Source organism: Amblyomma americanum, chromosome 3, assembly GCF_052857255.1.
Source record: "Amblyomma americanum isolate KBUSLIRL-KWMA chromosome 3, ASM5285725v1, whole genome shotgun sequence".
In the NCBI taxonomy this organism is placed as follows: Eukaryota; Metazoa; Arthropoda; class Arachnida; order Ixodida; family Ixodidae; genus Amblyomma; species Amblyomma americanum.
In genome coordinates, this window is record NC_135499.1 from 193070683 (window position 1) to 193090555 (window position 19873).

Here is a 19873-nt window from a genome sequence, read left to right on the forward strand (position 1 = left end):
ATGGCTCTTTTCTTTGTGTCCTTCATTGGGACCGAAACAAACGCTTATAGAATGCAACGGCTCAATCAGATTGATTCCGCCAAGCCGTTCTCAGATACATAGAGAGTAGCCATAAGTGATGTGTGCCAGGTCATAGATGTGTATAGAGAGGTACAAAGTCATTCGATGCAAAACAATAGCCAGAGCTTCTGGTGGTATTTTTTTGTTTTGCTTGTTTTACAATGCTTTTACATAAGGCAAGTGTGATGGTTTTGTTGATCTAATATAAAACCCAGAAACGTGACAAAACGTATCTTCATTTATTAACACAATTTGCATTATATTCACTGTTTGTCCAATCATCAAACTCCCACCTGATGATGCCATATCCACTGCTAAAAACCACCGCTGTGTGATGACACCATCAACGCCATGAATTTGTTTTTACGAGCTAATTAAAATATTAAAAGTGGGAATATGCATGGTATGACCGATGCTGATAGAATCACTACAACTCATTCTATGCAACCAATAGGCAAAATAATGCACTAAAAATGTGTTTCACGGCCCTTTTAAGCGGTATTCACACGGGGGACATCGGCGCGGGTGGATGTGGAGAGGAGGTGAGCGACGTCACCAATCCACCGACGTCCGCCCCTGCTCTTGGATTCACAATTCACATGGGCAGCAGGGAGACACCCAGAGGGACGAGCGAAGCGGCCCGGCTTTGGAGGCAGAGGGGCAGGTGTCGAAAAGGAAGAAAGGGGCCAAAACAATACCCCCACCCCGCGGAGTTGTGTAGGTGTCCAGACACTGGAGGCAAAAAAAAAGGGGGGGAAACAGAATAGATGTGTGAAAGGAAGGGAGATAAGAGAGAAAAGAAACCCAAGGGGGCAACAGCCAAAAAAAAGAAAGATGGCAGTGGGCTGCGCCCCACGCATGCCACCGAAGGCCACATCTCCTGGAGAGACAGGGACTGAATGTACCGGCCGAACAAATGGTCTCCTTCTCGCTCAGCGGCAGCCGCTGGAGCAAAACCGGAAGCTGAATCGCCGCGAGCAGTCTTAAAGGCTTCACGTGTACACAGCCGCCGTCACTTAGAGAGGGATTACATCGCCCGTGTGAATGCCCCTTTAACCGCTTTAACCGCTGCACCATTGCGGAAGGAGTGGTGTGAGGACTCCCAGGGACCTATGACTGTAAAGCTGAGAATGACCCAAGTCCACATATATGGGCATTAGCTCATTAACGCTGTCACGTCATATCCTTAAGGCGGATCTTTAGTGTCCCCTCCAATTTTTAAACAAACTCTGGTATGCTTGGCTGACTTGCCAAGTTTAGCTCCAGGTACAGCAGGCGACGGCTTGAAGTAAGCAGTTATGAGCACTGTGAAACCAATGCAGAAATTTCCATTCATAAGCATGTAGTGTGAATGTAAGCAATAAGAACTGCCCAGTTTGCCAAAATTCCAGCTTCTGGTGGTTCCATTTGCACTCCAAGAATATTGGCCTTTGTATGAGATCAATGGTGCTAGTGAAGATACCAGTGAGCCTTGGTATTGAATAGAAAGCATGCACTGGCTATGGATGTTGTTGTTGTTGGCCTCCTCTGATATGGCACATACCCACAAGAGGGGATTGACCAGGGTTTAATGATGTGGCCAAAGGTGATGATTGCAGGCAGAGGTTTAAAGATGAAGGGAAGAATTCTGCATGTAAGGACAAGATTAAATTACTTGAGTAAAACGAGCTCTTGGGCTAGTTGGTTGCATACTTGTATCATAACTGCAGCAAAGAAACAAGGTCACATAGAGAATAGCATAACACACGGACGAACGCTGCACTTACAACTGGTTTTATTGGTAGCACGGCATGCTGAATACATATGAGGTTTCTCATGCTTGCACGCTACAGAAAGAAACCTACAACCACATGCCAAAGTGAAGCCAGAAACATCTTATCTTTTTGCCGAGGAAAGGTCAAATTATGATGCATACAGGAAAATTAGTGCATTGCAGCATTCGTCGGTATGTTGTGTGTTTCTTCTCTATGTGATTGCATTTCTTAGCTGCAGTTATGATACAAGATTAAATTAAAACAAGGGAAGAACTGAAGACAGCAGCCAAAATCACAGAAATGTTTGGGAACAATAAAAGCGTGACAGAATTTTGAACAGTTATGACTACAGTTAACAAGGGAATCTGCCAGTTGTAATGATGAAGTCGGGAAGATACTCACAAAAACCAGATTCAACGCATACACATAACCCCTAATGCTCACACCAAAAGAAAATACTGGATTAAAAACTTGGAAGGAGTTTCAGGATCTTGTTTCGCTTCGAAGCACTTTTAAAGTGCTTTTCAGTGCAAATAACAGTATTCGCCAATCTCCCAAAGGCACAGCCTGGGGAACAATACTTTCCTTTTCGAAATGGACTGTACAACACAGCTGCGTTGATGTTGCATGTGCTCTTCTGGTTGCTGGCGCAGCTTCAAGGGAGCTCGTGTGAAAAGCCATCAGCTGGACGAGGTGGGCGATACCATTTCGTCTACCACCTCCTTGGGCACGAGGTTACTACAGAGGCATTTTCCAGCTTGGAGAACCCACAGTTCCCAGCCGAGAGGGCATCCCTACATATTCGAAGCTGCGGCCCTGCTCTTCGTCAATTTTTTGCTGCCCACCCAACCCTCCAGGTACGTGGTTTCGTTGTATGATAAGCAGATCTTCATACTTTCTTTTGCTATTTGTGCACGAATTCTCAGTGTTACATGATATGCTTGTTGGTGTGATGCCAAGCACTGGTACCTTCTTTTCTCTTGCAGAAATGTTTTATACAATGACAGCCTATCAATGTTTTGCAAGTATTCCAGGTTTTGACTGCAGATAACAATAAAGCTTTTTATTTGATCCATAACTGATTCAAGAATTTGAGTCTTTCCTTGTTACTGATTATTTGGGTGTAATACAGTTATGGCACTGCAAGCTTATGCTTTTCATGGAGCTTGATAAGCTTTCATTATTGATATCTTGTACGGTGTTTGTTAATTGTACCTTGGTTTCTTGCGGGATCTAGTAGCAGTCGTTTACATTTGTACATTGTTACATTGTGATTACTGTTCGTAAGCCTGCTGTGTTGCTAGCACTGATTTCATACTTGTTCTATTCTTTATTTTTCATTTGCTGCTTTGCATGTATGTATCTTTGTTCTTGTTTTTTTTTTTCACTTTCTCTCCTTTAACATTACTTAACAGAAGGGGTAGTGGTGATAGCCACTGCAGTTCTAGCAACCGGGTCTAGTTTGGCAGGCTGGCAAGCAGTCTTGCCAGTTGCTCTAGTCATAGATATACTGTAAAGTCCAGTGTTGGGTAAGAAAAGGATGTGTTCCAAAGAAAGGGCATGTGAAGTTAACATTCTCTTGGTGCATGTAGAAAGAACCACACCACATAGAAATTGCTTCACACTAGCTTTCTCTTCATTGTTGTTTTGTGTACAAGTGGAAAAAGGCTTTGCCCTGTGTAATATTCTGATGACAGTGTGTGAGCTCTTCGATGAATTTGCAGACATACTTGCTTACCTTCAGCTGAGTACCCTGGCACTGCAGACGTCATGCGCCCATGCCCCATGGCAGTATAGTGCGGCAGTGCATGGACTTTCTGGTCAGCTGGTGATTTGTGGTTGCTGTTACTCTAGAGTTTTTGGTCGTGCCTCATATACAAATGCACCACCTCTCTTTATGTAGTCCTTTGGTATGGAAGGGATTCATTAAGTGTGCTTGCTGTGCCGTTAAGTTTCCAAAAGATCTGCACAGTGACGGCGGTGTTTACTAACTAGAAAAAAATGCCCAAATGCCTAAGTGACCACATGTGGTACTTGCCATGACAACTGCCTGCTTTATGACTGTCACCAGGTCTTGCTTTCGACCGACAATGATGTGATTGGAGCGACAGAAATCCCTCTTGGGGACTTTTCAGCAAGCTCCCCCAAGTTCTCTGTCTCTGTGCAGGGCTTGTTCCAGGCAAGTGTTTTGACCTACACTACTCTTTTTAGTCCTGTCAAACTATGAAGGTTAAGAAAGATGTATCTTCTCTTATGCTCTAAAACCTGCGGTTACACTTGTGTCATATATAAGACAAGAGAAAAGACACAATTCTGTTCATTGTTCACTTTTGACTAAAACTAATGTCTTATTCTACTTCCTTATACTTCAGGATCTACAGACTGCAGTACTGCAGTTTTAATGTAGACAAAAAGATTAATTGGTTAAAATTGGTTGAAAAAGTTGCTGTGTCTTGATGTAGCCTTTTCGAAGTTGAAACTGCAAGTTTTCACGGGAAGTGCTTACTAAACTTCTGTACTCAGACTGTTGTGTCTGTATTACTGATATGATAGCTATGTGCAACCACTGTCAAGTGATGATGTGCTATAACCCTTGACATAGAGATGTGGTGCAACAGATTTTTACACATGAACTCTTGTCTGATGGCCATATAACTTTTTCTTTTGTCTCTCGAACACAGCTGCACCCTATACCACACAACGAAGCACTTGTGAGCAGCATTGCAGCAGAGTACAGGCCAATTGTTGGTGTTCACGTTGAAATTGCAGAAAAACCAGTAAGTTGACTACTTGCTGCTGCACCATGCATTTGTTATTGAAGACAACCTGACAAGAGATTGTTGCTGTGCGCTGTTGGTTGCTGCAGTGCAAAAACTGTGTTGCTTCTTCAGTGGCCTTGCATATTTGAGGAGCTTTTTAATTGTTTATTTCGAGCACTTGCCATGCGGCATAAGATGAGGCTGTCAATAAGCTTGAGTAGGTCATGGAGGCTATTCTCTTCCAGAAACCTGAGCAGGCTCTGGCTCTTAGCATTGTCCATTAGCCAGAAGGAGAGATCTTTCTCTCTTGTAGCCATAAGGCCGACTTCCTGTAATTGTCTCGTTATCGAAGCCTGAATGCCTGAACACATCAACAAAAAAATTCAGGGGGTCACTTTGTTGACCTAAAGTGCGGTGAGGCGAAAGCCTTTAGCACGGTGTGCTTATGTTGCTGAAGTGTAGTGAAGATGTTGATTAAAGACTACACAGTTGTTGTGAGGGCACTTAAGTCTGCTTACGTGCAGGAATGCAAAAGCACGGAACTTTCTAGAATGTGGGTTCTCCCACGACGGCAACATGTGTTGTATTTGAAAAAAAAAAAATTTGTTCCTTTTATTTTTCATTTCTTTCTTTAAGCTTTTTATTTTCTATTTCTAATTTAATTTTTTAGTTTTTGTTTCTAGTTTATATTTTTATTTCTGTCTTTTTATTTTCATTCATTTTTAATAGTTTTTTGTTTTATATTGATGATGTCGCCAGTTTGATTGACAGCTATAGTGTGACACTTTTCTGCGAACGTCCTCACTGGCGAGTAATGAGCCTATAAAGGAAACTTTCGCTTTAAAAGTGGCAAAGATCCTCCTTGGTGCTCGGCGTGGAAAATTTAGGGCATGTGCTCTCAAGTCTCCTTGGAAGCCCCATCGGCACATCAGCAATGGGGTAAGGTCTGCCCGATCCCTTATCCTTCTAAGGGACACCTCCTTCAGTCTCGTTAAGTTACGAGGGAGAGGGCAAGTGCATGGGGGAATCGGAGCACGTGTACTCCTTGAAGAGGATGACAAGACGGAAAGAGGGGAGCGGAGATCTAAATGGAGGCATTTGTGTTTGGAGCTCGATGTGTACAGGTGTCTGCTTTCCTGTGGCAACATTCTGAGCACCTTCTTGTGCCCAATGCGTTTTTTTATTTTATTATTGAGAGAATGTATAGCCCGAGTGGTGATTAGTGTCTCTAACTCTTTCGAGGAGCAGCACAGGTTTTTGGGCTTGTTGGTGCATAGTCAATAAACACATTGTAGCACAGCAGAAGATGGGGGCACAGAACAGAGACGTCTGACACAAGCGCTAACTTCTGATAAATTTTATTCATCTCAAGAACCACATTTATGCGCCAGAACATGACATGTTATCACAAGTGCAGACAGGGTTAATATCCTAGTTATGTGAGCTCTTTTTCACAAAGGAATTTTGATGGAGTCTTACACATGTGCATGCTTTTCAGCTTCAGTTATTTCTGTTGTTATTTTATTTTTGCGCTACGGTGTGCTTTTCAGGTTGCCTAATTGCTGCTAAGGAGCCCGTGTAGATAAGGGCTTCTCTTATAGACGCTATGTTATTTATAGACTCCATCACGTTATTGATAGCGTAAAGCTTGACCACAAGCAAGTCTCGGTGACTTGTGACGTACTCTTGATGCGAGATTAGCTCAGAATGTGTCGGGCTAGTAGTCATCGTTGTTCAGCTCTTTACCGTGAGGCCGATGCGTCTATGTTAGCTATACATGTTCCTGAACTTATATAAACCATAGTTTGAGTTATTGACTCTACTTTACGACCGACTTGAGTTGTCTTGCTTATGAATATTGTCGTGTATGCCCGTGGAGCCACTGTGTTACGTTGCCTGACTCACGTATGTCTGGCCTAAGAGCCCTTTAGCTCGTTCACATCTTGATATGTCTGGTTACCAATCTTGAGCGTGAAGTTTTTAGCTTCTAGTTTCTTTCTTCCATTGTTGTTAGCCACGTGAATACAGCTGGACTTCTGCGGTAACAGTTCGAGGCCCGCTTCACGCACATACACCTCCAGTGTGTTTAGGGCTTCTTCTGAATAAATCATGAACTCTATATGTGGCATATCTCCCAATTTCCAAGCCAGTGGTATGAAAGCTATATTAAATAGTATGTTTGAGGTCCACTGTTCGAGCTGCTGTTACTGATTTTTTTATCCATTCAGCCAGATAGAGAATGGCCTGTCCTTAAGCAGGTTGTTTACACTTTTTGTGATCTGCAGAGAAAACCTAAATCTTCCGTGTTTTCAAGGACCTTTGCATGTGACATGTTATCATATACTTGTGCCACATCCGTAGCCACCACTGTGCGTACAAGGTGGCTATGAAGCAACATACGTACAGCCTCTTCAGCCACTGTAGCCAATCCTGTTTTCATGTTGAGATTTGAACTGAACCCAATTTGTCGTGGATGGTGGCACCCATCTTCTCATAAATTTTACAAATTTTGACCATTAATAGTATAGGCCGTAATGATTGTATGTTAATGGCAGGTCTTCGAGCTTTTGGTATCGGGACAGTGACAGAGTGTTTAAAGTCTTGTAGAATTTCCCCTTGTTTCCATACCTCATTTATCGCATCCAAAAGGGCATCAATAGCTTCTCCTTCTAAGTGGTTAAAGACTTCAAATACAATGTTGTCATGTCTCGGCATTGTTCTTTTGTTTACTTCTTCTATAGCAGCCATCAGTTCCAATGTGTTAAATGTGAAGATGTTATTCCTGCCTCGTTTACAGTGTCCTTTATTGGTGGTAGGGCGAAAGACTGCGCATGATTTGGGAAGAAAAGGACTGCTGCCTGATGTACAAACTCATTTGGTGTTAACTGTAGGGCGAGCTAGATACTTTCGGCATGATTTTTAATCTGCCATCCAGTTTCCATGCCTCTAAATGTCCTACAGAGGCCTCTGTAGTCCCTTCTTGTGCCAAAAGTACTGCACCAGTCAGTCCATCTCGTATGTTATGCCCTCAGAATGTGTGTTATAATGTTAATGAGACAGAACAACCAGCATTTTCTGAATTCTTCTCTCCCATCACAGGATGAGTATTTCTTGTAAAAAATTAAGGGACCAGAGTTTCAACATTGCAAGAAAGAAAGTTACTCCTCAATTTCTTCCGGCAGACAAATTCATGAAGTAAGCATTTGAGACCTCTAAAAACAGCTTACTAATTGCTTGTTTCCTTAATGCATGGTATACTTTTGTGGCAATACATTATGAATTGTGCTTTAAAGTACTTGTATACTGCAACACATTACACTTAGATGTAAAGATGGCATGCTATTCATAAAGCGTCACAAGAATGAGGCAGGAGTGGTAGCCACATTTACATGAATACTACAATGGATCATCATAATTCCTACCGTACCTTACGGAGCCGATGCGCCACTGTTTACATGTACTACATCGATTCAGGCAGGAGGGTGCGCCACGACCAATGCACGCGGTGGAGAGGGCCAGCAGTTCGCATCTCGAGTGCAGTCTGCTTTGTTATCCGACTGAGGGAGTGTTGTGTAGCCAGGGCAGTGGGGAGGAAGGGTGCCGCCAAATTTGTTTCCTTTCACCGCGGAAGTTGACTTGCCCTTCTCAATCTACCGCTGCCTGACCAATTAGTATAATGCACTCTACTGGCACATTTTCTCTGTTTCCCTGATGCGATACACCAAAAACTTTGATATGATGCGCTGCTGTCACATTCACATAAATAAAGCTTGCAGTACAGTAGAATCTCGATGATACGGATTTTACAGGGTCACGAAAAATATTCTTATCATCCGAAATTCGTATGACCCAAAACAAACAAAATTCGTATGAAGAATTTACACAAATCTGTTTTCAGCTGACAGGCTTTAGGTACTTACGTCGGCACGTGGATGGTTGTGAGGCGTAGCTTGTGGCGTGCACCACTTAACTGGCTATCACGCCGTTAGCGATGTACCGGTCTCATGCCGCTGCTCACTGCTTGCAGTGAGCACTGCATGACTGGTGGTCACAACGTCAGTGATGTATGTACAGGCAGCAAGTACTTAGTGGTGCTCAATGGCATGGTCATGGCTTACGCGTTCGTACCATCCACAGTGGGGCGGAGAGTTGTTCATAACATACGAATTTCTGCCCATTGCACACAATGCACTCTCACCAGGACATATTACAAATTCGTATTATCCCGAAATTCGCATCAGCTGGAATCATATCATTGAGATTCTACTTCAGAAGCTTGAATGCTGGACGAGTTGGTTATTTATGCTCTAGCAAAAAACCAGCGAAAACCAAGACACAGGACCAGAAGGCACACACATACACTGTCGCGCCGGCCTTACAACTGATTTATTTCTTGCTTATCCACGTACTTAAAGCCATTTTATCACACAAACACATGTGCAAATTTTAAAAAATCAAGTCGGATCGTCACTGCATCCCCTATAAAAAACGCCATTCTCTGCGATAAGGACAGACAGATCGCTTGAGCAGGACCACTCATTTTTTTGCGATTAAAAATGCTTCAAACAGATCTTGCTCGTGCCTGGATTTCTCTTTTCCCCTATGCTCATCTTTTGCTGGCACTGTAGCTGCTGTACAGTCACACAAGTGTGCACCATCAACAATAAGTTTTGTTACTGCACAGTTGTGTGTGTCGTTTGCCACAGCTGCATTTATTTGCCTATAAAAGAAATGTTTGCCAACTCGCCCAGCTTTCCTCTACAATGCTAGCGTTTTCTCAGATGACATGAGTCCTTCTGAGAGCAGTACCATGAATTTGCTCAGTGAGATAAAAGGCACTTCGCTCCAGGATGGTGTTGAGGAGTTGCATTTTGTCCCCAGCAGGCAGTAGGAGGTGCTGAAGATCAAACTGACAGCAGACGAAATGAATCCGTACCTGAGCATCATCCAGCACCGCCGCCACCTCCTCAGTCTTTTCCGATACGGGAAGAGAGCCCTCGTCCAGCTCCACGGTCGCGCAGCCGAGAAGTACGGCCTCGGACACCAACGCGACTTGCGCCAGAGAGGAGCCCCGCCCGGCAGCCTCGCAAACAGCTCGACTTTTCACCCCCACAAAAGCTTGGGCGTGCTGAGAACCAGCGACCTGCCACCAACACTGCTGCTGCTGTTCCATCCAGCCTGGCTGCTCACCCAAGGACATTGCAAAGCTGTGAGTTCTTTCACAGTGTGGGGTTGAAGTGTGGGTGGGCAATCTAAGCAAAGTGCAGGCAATTTGTCGGAACAACGTGTACATCTCATACAAAATCATGTCGAACCTCTATTTCACATCTTGGTTGTGTTAGAGAACCTAAGACTTTACAAGGTCTGACATAACATCTATGCCCGCATCATCATCCATGGTAAAACATAAATGCATCCTAAAAATTCATATTGCCCTGTCGTTCTGTAAGATTTGCATGCTGAAAAAAATGCAGAAATGTGCGCAGTTCTGCTAGAGCTTGTCTATTTCATTGTGGGTTTATTTCAGGTGGGTTTATTTCATTACCCATAGCCCCAACTTCAGTAAACTCACGATAATTCAGACTGTGATAATTAAAATTTTTGGTTAATTTAAGCAAGTATCAGAATTTTGGTTAGTCAGGTATATTTTGTGGTGTTCAAATGGGGATAAATATGTTCTCCCTGCTTAACCACGACTCGCAGTCCAAGCCGCCGACCCCACCTCATGATCGTGCACACTACCGAGTGCACGCCGACTACTGTGGGCAAAGCTGAAACCAAATGGCATTTATTGCTACAGCAGCAATAGCACCGGATAGCAACAAAATACGCTAAAGAATCGAGGTTGTCCGACTCACCAGCAAAGTTACAAATGAACATTTGCCCACTTTAGGGCAAGGGAGAAACTCTAAGACCGAACAGGACGAGCTCGCAAGAATGTTCTCATGAGGCCTCACCGTGCTGGTGGAGAGCGGAGCGCTGCGCCAAAACGTCTGCATGTGCCGAGTTCTCGAGGCTGAAAAGACAGGAGAACTGTCTACCCGTGCCCACAGCAATCATGCCGTCTGTTGGTGGAAGTGATTATGATGATTTATTGGCCAGTCCCTTTGTAACGGGTGGACATGCACAATCTGTCCCGGCCACAAAAAAAAAAACAGCACAGAAAACACCCCTTCCATGCCACACTTGCCAAAAAACAAAAAGAAAAGGAAAACACTGCACATGGGAGAGTTATTAGGTAGAGGCTGTCCCTACAGTTCGCACACTGCAGTCCACCACTCGGCAAGAAGTGGCACCAGGTAGTGCCTTTTATCGAGACTGTGGTAGTGTATCGAGATTGCTGAAAAGGAACACAGGCCCCTATGGCTAGCATGTGTGGATATCAAGGGAGCCCATGACAGTGTAATTCAAGAGAATTCTTGGGACATATGGGCACATTAGATGCGTAAGATGCAGTAAATATATCTATAAGAGTAACAGAGTGCTTATAAAATGGGGAAAATATGTATCATAACCTATAAAGATGCAGCAAGGGCTTAGACAAGGCTGTTCTCTATCACCTTTGTTGTTCATGTTGTACCTACAAAGAGCCCAAACTAGAGAGGATTGGACCTGGCTTCAACCTTTCTTTTTTCAAGCAAGGACAATGAATTGAACAGTCGTTACCTGGACTGATGTATGCGGATGATATAGTGCTAATGGCTGACAACAAGGAAGATTTGCACAGGTATATACACAAGTGCTGTACAGGGGGATATAGATTATAGGTCCACTGTGGAAGAAGCTTGTTCTTCCACTGTGATTAGGTCTGAAGTTTAGTAAGGAAAAATCGGCAGTCAGGATTTTTTAATGGTGAGGATTTTTTAATGGTGAGGGCGACAAGCATAGGATACAGGAGGTTATGCTAGAAGTATGGCATAAGTACAAGTATCTTGGGGTGTTGATAATTAATGATGCTGAGTATCTAACAGAGAATGAAAAGTACATATGACTTATGATATCAGGAATGTAGTTGTCGTGAAAAATCTTACCTATTGTAATTTCACTAGTGATTAGAGGGATCCAGAAAGGGTTGCACGAGACCAAAGGTTCAAGCAAGGTTAGAAATCAAGCAGCGTGGGGTAGGTAGGCTTGCTTTGCGAGCACATGGCAATGCACCAAATCAGAATGCGCATCATTCGAGAGCTTAGATGCTAGCAACAAGACAGAACTTGAGGAGCGATTGAGAAAAATTAGGGAAAAGCAATGGGCTAGGAAAGTTTTCAGTTACTTGTATATGAGGAATGTCAATACAAAATGGAGAAAGTGATCTAGAAGACTGACATGCAAATATTTGGGCAGCAGTGAGGAGCAGATCAGGAATTATCGACTAAGAAAAAGGTTGAAGAAACAGATGGTTCTGTGGAAAACAGGGTTCTAGATGAAATCGGCATTGGAAACATATGGAATGTTTAAGCAGGAAATTGCCAAAGAAAATTTCTGTGATAATTCAAGAGGAGCTCTTTGTTGTTCGAGGCCAGGATGGTAGTATTACAGTCGAGGAGAGGAGGAGGACACATCTGAACACTTGATACTTTTATCTAAAGAGCTGTACCTTACAGCTGAAAGCAACAGAGCTGTTTAATTTAAAATATTAGGGTTTAAGGACAGTGGAGAAAAAGTAGATTTTAAATGGGTAGAAGTAACCAGGGGAACATTATCTGATTGGTAGCTAAAATCAAGGCAAGAATGAAATTTTACGAGTCATGGCTAGGTGGTGTGAGTCGCCGCCCGATTGAGCCACTGCCCATCCATCTATCTATCCATCCATCCATCCATGATCAGCTAAGGAAAGTGTTTGTCCTAGCGTGCTCACAGTTGCTGCTCGGCAGCTTAAGGGGAGGTTACTTTTGCGGCTCAAGCTTTCCTCGCACCACACGCCACCACTGGGTCAGCCGTCGCTTGGTGGTAATCACGGGCCTCGGCCTTGGTAAAGCGCCTTGGGCATCCTTCTCAGTTAAAGGGGGACAATGATCTTAAGACCATTTTCCTTAATTTCAAAACCAATATTAATAAAAAATTGCATGCGAATGCAGTTTTTTGTCCAGATTTCAGAAATACTGTTATTTTTTGTGTGGACCAATTTGTTATTAAGATAATTACAAACAATGCACTGAAGTTTGCAAAAACAATAGGAAAATAACCGGTCAACAAAATCTTACTATTTATACACTGCTAGATACTAGAAAGAATGAGGAACACAATGTTGCAAGCAGTTTTTTGATTGGATGATTATTTTATTTTATTGCAGATTTAATTTCCGTGGTCAAAGCATAACAACACAGTGGTTGTACAAAATGCCATTCTAAAAAATTTCAAAGTGAAAATTTAAGAAATCTGCTTGCAACATTGGGTGCTGCACATATCTGGCTTCATGCTGAAAAAAAATTATTGCTCTATCCTCAGTAGACGTTGAGCCATTAGATTTGCTAACTTGACAGGAGCCCAAAATTCACATCTTGAGGAAATGACAAAAAACTAAGAAAACTGAATTTCATGGAGATGAAAAAAAATATTGGTATGTTTGCACATGGAAAAGGCTAACAAGCCTCAGGCATGTAATCTGAGTGACATTTTTCACCCGTATGGCCCTTTCTCCACGCCTGCTGCCTGTTTTCAGATGCACAAAGGAGGACTCTGCTGAGAAACAAACCCTGAGGGGACGAAGTGGGACGAGTTCCCACAATTTTCAGTTCATTTTAAAGCCGTTTTATTTGTCCTGTGGTTTCTTTTAAATTCGCTTAAGGTCGAACACATCCGTTTTGTGGCGCCATGTGAACTGACAATTTGGCCCCTCCAACTAGGACACACTCCGAAGAAGGCTCTTGTCGACGTCCAATCGGCACTCCAAGTGATCGAATGCACACATAATTTAGTTTTCCGGGCTTTGCTATTAACTGCGCACTAGGGAGCTAAGCTAATCTATGCGTCATTTCAGACTCTGATTGGTGCGTCGCTGGCCTTTTTTCTTTTTAGAAAGCGCTTCACTGTCCCTGTGCAAATGTGCATTTCTCTCACTTCCTTGCACATGGTCCTGTATGAACTGCTTGTTATTTCTGTGGTAAAGCCTCCTTACATGAACACCACCACTTGTGAGGCTGCTCCAAAGCTACTGCGTTGCACCTGTGAGGAGGAGGAGGAAAAACATTTATTCAGAGCATAAAAACTGGGTGGGTTCAGTACGAGAACCCGTTGGTCGCCATCATAATCCGGCCCCTCTCAACCAGCGATTTCTGGCCAAGGGGGCTGTGGCTATGAAGGGTTGCCTCCCAGCGCTCATAAGTCGGATCGGGATTGCTGTCCAAGTCTGGGTTTTCTTGACATTCCCAAACCGCGTGAAAGAGTGTGCCAGCTGCTCCACAGAAGGGGCAGGACGAATCGTAGGTGTCTGGGTACCATTTACTCATTAGGTAAGGATTGGGCAGAGTATTAGTTTGTAGTCGCCTGATTATGTGCTCTTCATATTTACTTAGGGTTTTGTGAGGAAGAGGATATTTCCTTCTTGTGATCTTATAGTACTCCGTAATTTCTGCGTAGCTTAGTAAGGGTGAGGGGTTGTCAGCTGTGTCAGAGAGAGGCTGCGTGCCAGATGCTCAGAGGAGGAGAGCTCGAGCAGCTGTGTTGGCCGCCTCATTGCCCGTCGTTGAGAGGTGCCCTGGCGTCCAGAAGGTCTGGATGTTGGAAGGATTAGACCTTTCTAAAATTCCCCAACACGGAGCGCCAACGCGGCCTCTGAGGTAATTGCGTACCGCTGCTTGTGAGTCAGACATAACCGTTGCCTCGCTGTTCTTTGATATCGCTAGTGCGATAGCTGCTTCTTCAGCCGATGTGGTATCCACCGCTTGGATAAGGCTACTTGCAATGATGTCCCCCCGGGGTGAAACTGCTGCAATTGCCGCGACTCCGTTAACGGGTCCAGCCGCATCGACATAGATCATGTCCTTGTTTTCATCCCAGCGCTTAGAGGATAAGGCTGCTTAAAGAGCAACTGAAGAGGTTTAAATTTCGACGAGGTTAAAGAGGTTGAATGTGTTAAACTTTCAGGCAAAGAATGCGAAGTCTTTTTGTGCTAGCATTTGAAATGATGATGTAAACGCTGAGTGAAGCCACATAGCTGTTCAGGCTTCACAGTGCACAGCTCCGGTCAGGGGGCTGCAGTGGTGGCATCATGCATGGCGGTGCTACGTTTACAGTGAAGAAAACTTTAGCTTGAAGGAAGAAAATGAACACCACCAAAGGGTAAAGCCCACGAAATGTTGTTTGGTGGCATCAGATCACTCATGGCAGCATGTGGGTGAAAGCTGCAGAAATTTTAAGTATCGGCGACGATGACGACAGGACGCAGTGAAGAGAAGCCTGAACATTGTTGCTATTTTAATCGGTGATTACGTCACCATTTAAAATACTGGCATGAAACTTCTTCCAGTTGTTGAATCTCCTCAAATTCGCAAGGCCCCCCCCCCCCCCCCCCCCCCCCCGCCCCACACACACACACACACACACACACACACACTTTTTTTTTTTTCTAAGCATTGGTCGAAGTGGGTCTGCGTATGCAGATTTCTCTCCCAGCCAGTTTTCCGTTTGAATATTTGTCAGAGAATTCCGTTTTATTTTCAGTATTTTTTGTTTATTTCTCGTGGAAACTTTTTCAAGGCTGCTTTTTTGTTTGCCAAATCTGGCCACAAATGAGCACTCATCCACATCTCTGCCAGCTTACATCAGCTCTACTTGTAATGTCATGTTATCACAGTCACTTTATTGCTTCAGTAGATATATGGCACAGAAGATGGAACTCTTGAAAGCATGGACTTGGACACGAAATATGAGGAAAGCCCAACATTTTGGCAAGAGGACTTGCCTTCATCTGGGCATTTTACTGCTTTGTCATGCACCGTGTTTCCACTTTTCAGGTTCCGGTATAGGACCACCTGAGACCACAGCCAAGGGAAAGCTGCCTAAAGTAATTGATTTGACTGATGATGAGGATGAAGACCAGTTTCACCATTTCTCGTTGATGCTGGACATCAGAAGTCTGGAGGTCTTGTCAACTCGTGGCAAAGAAATGCAATGCTACATACGGTAATTGCAGCTTCTGAGCCTTTATCACTGATTGAGTGTCAAACTTTTCCTCTTTTTATGCCCTGGTGTTTTCAAGCTACTGTCTGAGCAACAGCTTTCATAAGCATGCAGGAAGGGGATTACTAATCGTAAATGCAAGCAGACGTGCAGTGTTGTGCATTTGTGTGAACATACCCATGTAGGTAGTGTGGATAGGCTTAAGCAGGGATACAGAGCTGTAAGGTGAAAATTCGAACTGCGTGTCCAATTTCAATAAAATTTTCAGCATTGATGTATATTAGTGCTTTATGCACTTCTGTAAAGATTTGTCATTTTGGCACATTTTCAGAGGAAATTAGAAATACTGGAAGGGGGGGGAGGGGGGCAGTGTATTCAACTAGGAAAACCATTAATGTGAATATACCAGCCATTTCATCATTTTTGTATAATAAAAAATTATTTTCGTGAAGGGCTTACATAGCATTCAAGTTGTGACTTTACTTCAAAAACAGTTGTATTATCTGGAAAACAATCAAAATTACGGAAAAGAATACCACAGTCAAATCCCTCACACAGAATTGCTGCAGAAAGTGGACTCAAGTAACATATTTAATGTCTTTTATTGCCATGATTGTTTTCCCAAATGGATGGTTTAGTGAAAAAACAAAAACTGACAAAAAATTTAGGAGGGTGCAATTCTATTTTGGGAACTGATTTCTTCAAAGAAATGAAACCATTGAAACCCAATTCTCCTTCATATGTTTGCTTCAAAGGCTTGAAAACTTTTTATGTTCAGTATGTGGTTTTGTGCATGCTTTATTATACATTACAGTCATCAGAGATAGTATTTAGTTATAGATTACCTGCCTGGGGGATACCTCATTCAATTATGTTTGAGTATTGATGATTATATTGGCTTTTCTGATTAAATGTGTAATTAAATTGTTATAAATAATACGTAGAGAATAAAATGAAACAGTCTGCATTTCTACAGCAGTTCAGTAAAGCATGCTGCTGTGCAAGTTAGTTTTTTATGTTCAAAGCATTGTAACGCATTAAAAAAACAGGATCAAAGCAGCAGTACTCACATGCATTATAAACCACAAAAATGGCTCTATTCACTTCTCAGTTTGCTCCTTTCTAGCCCTTCTAAGCACGCTTCAGAAATTGCATGCCCAGTTTTTTTACGTGCACACGCACCGCTTGCACTTTGAAAAGGTTGAATTTCTTGTTTTCTACTCTGCAAATTATTGTAATGAAAATTAAGAAAAGAGGCATTTTATTTGTCCGAAATTGCAAGTTTTACCTCTCATACTCACTTAAATGGGAGAATGCATAACAATATTTTTTTTAAATGTGTGCCAGATCAGTTTAAACTTTTTTCCAAGAAACTTGCGACCATATACTGCGTGCACCTGCTGCGATGCTTCAAGGGTTCTGCATAGCTCTTTCAATCATTCAAAATAAGATTATTGTTGTCAACCTATTGCTGTGTACTTGCCATTTATGTTTTATTTTATTTTTGTGTTCTGTAAAAAAAAAAAGTTCAATACTTTTCTTTTTCAGGTATCACTACCCTTTCTTCGGCGGAAACACTCCCTTTCAGTCGCATAAGTGGACCACTGTGGTGCCCAATAGGCTTGCTACTGTTCTTGGTGGCTTCAACACATATAACTTTGCAGCCACATACAAGATGGTCAAGATGGCATTTCAGGAGTGAGTAGCCTTTTTTTTTTCATGTTCAAGTTGAGGTTTCATTTGTAAATTGCACCTAGAATAAGGAATAGTAAATGAGATTGCAAGGGCACTGTTGGGTATTACACTGAGAAGTGATAATGAAAAATGTCCTTTTGTGCAAGGTTCTCTGTTCTAAGTAGCGGGCTTGCTACAAGTGTCTTTTTAGGTACCATATGCACATGCTAGTTGCTGCTTATTCTCTCTAACCACCTGCTTCATAATGTTACGTGGCGGCCAGCCGAAGAAAGAGACGCGATGATCGATGGCAATGAGGTGATATAATGGCTGGCCTAGCACGAGCGCTCCTGCCTGCGCCACTGCACAGTTCATCATCTTCTTCGTCGCGCTACCCGGGGCCACCGAGCGATCGTCCGGATCGGTGACAAAAAGACGCGCAAAATGGTTACGGGCTTCAGAGGATGGTTGGACAGGAATGAGAAAGTGGTGAGGTGCTGGCCGCCACAATGAATGAGATGGCTGAATGATTCCTGGTCCACGAAGCTTTCGGGCCGCAGGTCGCCAGGACCCGACGGTCGAGGCCCCAGGACGCGCCGAACGGCCTGGGCACGGGAACGGTGTCTTCAGATGTAAGCGGCGTCTCGGGTCGGTGGGGTCTGTAGGTCAGGTCCTTGCGTCGGGTTCAGTTCATCATGTTGAGTGTTCTGGGCGGGGGATGGGGTGGGGGAACTATGGCGAGGTCGGTTCGGGTCTGAAAGGCTGGGGCACGGCCGAGCGACGCAGGCCAAGAACTCACGGCCGACGACCACGGCTGATGCAGGACGCCGAAGCTCCAGGAGCAGGATGCCAATGACACCCCGCACCTCCACCAAATGTTACGTGGCAACCAGCCGAAGAAAGAGACGCGATGATCGATGGCAATGAGGTGATTTAATGGCCGCTGGCCTAGCGCGAGCACTCCTGCCTGCGCCACTGCACAGTTCATCGTCTTCTTCGTCACAATAAAAGCACTCCACTCCCTCTCTTTCTCTGCCCAAACAGGCAGAGAGTTACTGCTATGCTACCCAAGGCACAGTTTAAATCACTGAGTTATTTGCATCAGTTTTCTGGACATCAAAAACATTTACTCCTGATTCAAGGAGTGTGGATTTGGCCCCCAACGTAGCTGAAAATTTTTTGCTTGGGGTTGTGCTATAAGTACTGTCAGCATAAAAATGTATACAAAGCCAGCAGCACTGAGCAGAAAGTCGAGAAGTTGCTGCAAAGGCGGAGAAACATGGATTAGACGTTCATTGACAGCTTCCTGGACTCCATGCTTCAGTGGAGTAAGGCAGTGATCACCGGAAAAGGCCTTCAAGTGAAATACTGGCGCATTAGGTTATTGTGAAAAAGCATTCTTGAAATTGTTGCTTCATTTTGTAATAAAATACATAGGTAATCACCGATACCTTCACGCAGTGCAGTAGGCATTTTTTCAATAAATTTGCGGTGTGAACAAATTTTTGCTTAAAATGATGACAAACATCAGTTGCTACTGTGTAAAAAGTCTGACATTGTCGTCCCGCCAACCTCATTCACAAATTTTGGTGCGGTAAAAAAAAGTTAAATTCGAAGAACTAAAATATATCTTTTTGTTCACTACTCTACAATCACCAGCAAAAGTTTGCGGGACGCGATTTCTTGGAAAAACATTTATTGTAGCCCCACCTTGCCACCTAGTCACCTGATATCGTTACCAGAGAAAGGAGCATGTAGGCGCCTAGTATCTTCATGCATTTTAAGCAATTGGCTTGCGTGACTGTGCAGGAATATCAGGGATATTAAAGATCTATTTGCTACATCTGAGTGTATTATGATGCAATAATTTCCTTGTCTTTTGTCAGGAGTTGCTCGGCAGGTAACTGTTTGCCTTCAGTACATTTTTCATTTTTTGACCTTTCATGGGCACTTCCCACTGCGTTCATTGTTGGTCTCATTCAAGTTATTATTAACTTGTTTTCATTTTTAGGTGACATGTTCTATGGTTACATGTATTACTGCATATTTATATAAGCAGTGGGCGGAGTGTGAGGCTAGCATAATGTCATCAAGACTTCTAAAATGGCAGTTATCCGTGGCCACAACTATGGGATGTAACACCATCAGCTTTCGCTGGGTTTCAGAGTAGCACAGTCTACGCCTTCCCGATTTTTGAAGAGCAGGTTTGGTTTTTCAGCCTACGCAGGAGACACGCCACAACAACCATCCAAGTTGTCAAGAAAGACAATGTTGACGCAAACCTAAAAAACTCTCTACTGACTGTTATCGACATTTCCAAAGATTTGACCTTCTTATCAGGCTCTACAGTAACTGCATGAACTGCGAGACGTCACGTTCAATGTGCTGAACTAAACATCAGTAGCCCAGCTCAAACCCCGCACATCTGAAACACCTGGTGTGGATTAGTCACGGATGAAAAATTGATTTCGTGAGACGAATTGGAGTTCTTATCACGCGGAAATGATG

The 19873-nt window shown here is 43.4% G+C and overlaps 1 protein-coding gene across 4 annotated transcripts in view; it reads left to right on the forward strand.

Annotated features, from left to right (window-relative positions):
* LOC144125740 (centrosomal protein of 120 kDa-like) overlaps window positions 1–19873 on the forward strand; it is a 41824-nt gene that overhangs the window by 3068 nt on the left and 18883 nt on the right. For 2 of the 4 annotated variants that reach the window (XM_077659405.1, XM_077659403.1), the window contains exons 4-9: window positions 2468–2671; window positions 3886–3993; window positions 4496–4591; window positions 9458–9782; window positions 15526–15694; window positions 17240–17389. In XM_077659405.1, coding sequence (XP_077515531.1) covers window positions 2468–2671; window positions 3886–3993; window positions 4496–4591; window positions 9458–9782; window positions 15526–15694; window positions 17240–17389 — 1052 coding nt within the window. Of the gene's footprint in view, window positions 1–2467; window positions 2672–3885; window positions 3994–4495; window positions 4592–9454; window positions 9783–15525; window positions 15695–17239; window positions 17390–19873 lie in introns of all 4 variants that reach the window. The other 2 variants (XM_077659402.1, XM_077659404.1) reach the window with 1 other exon arrangement.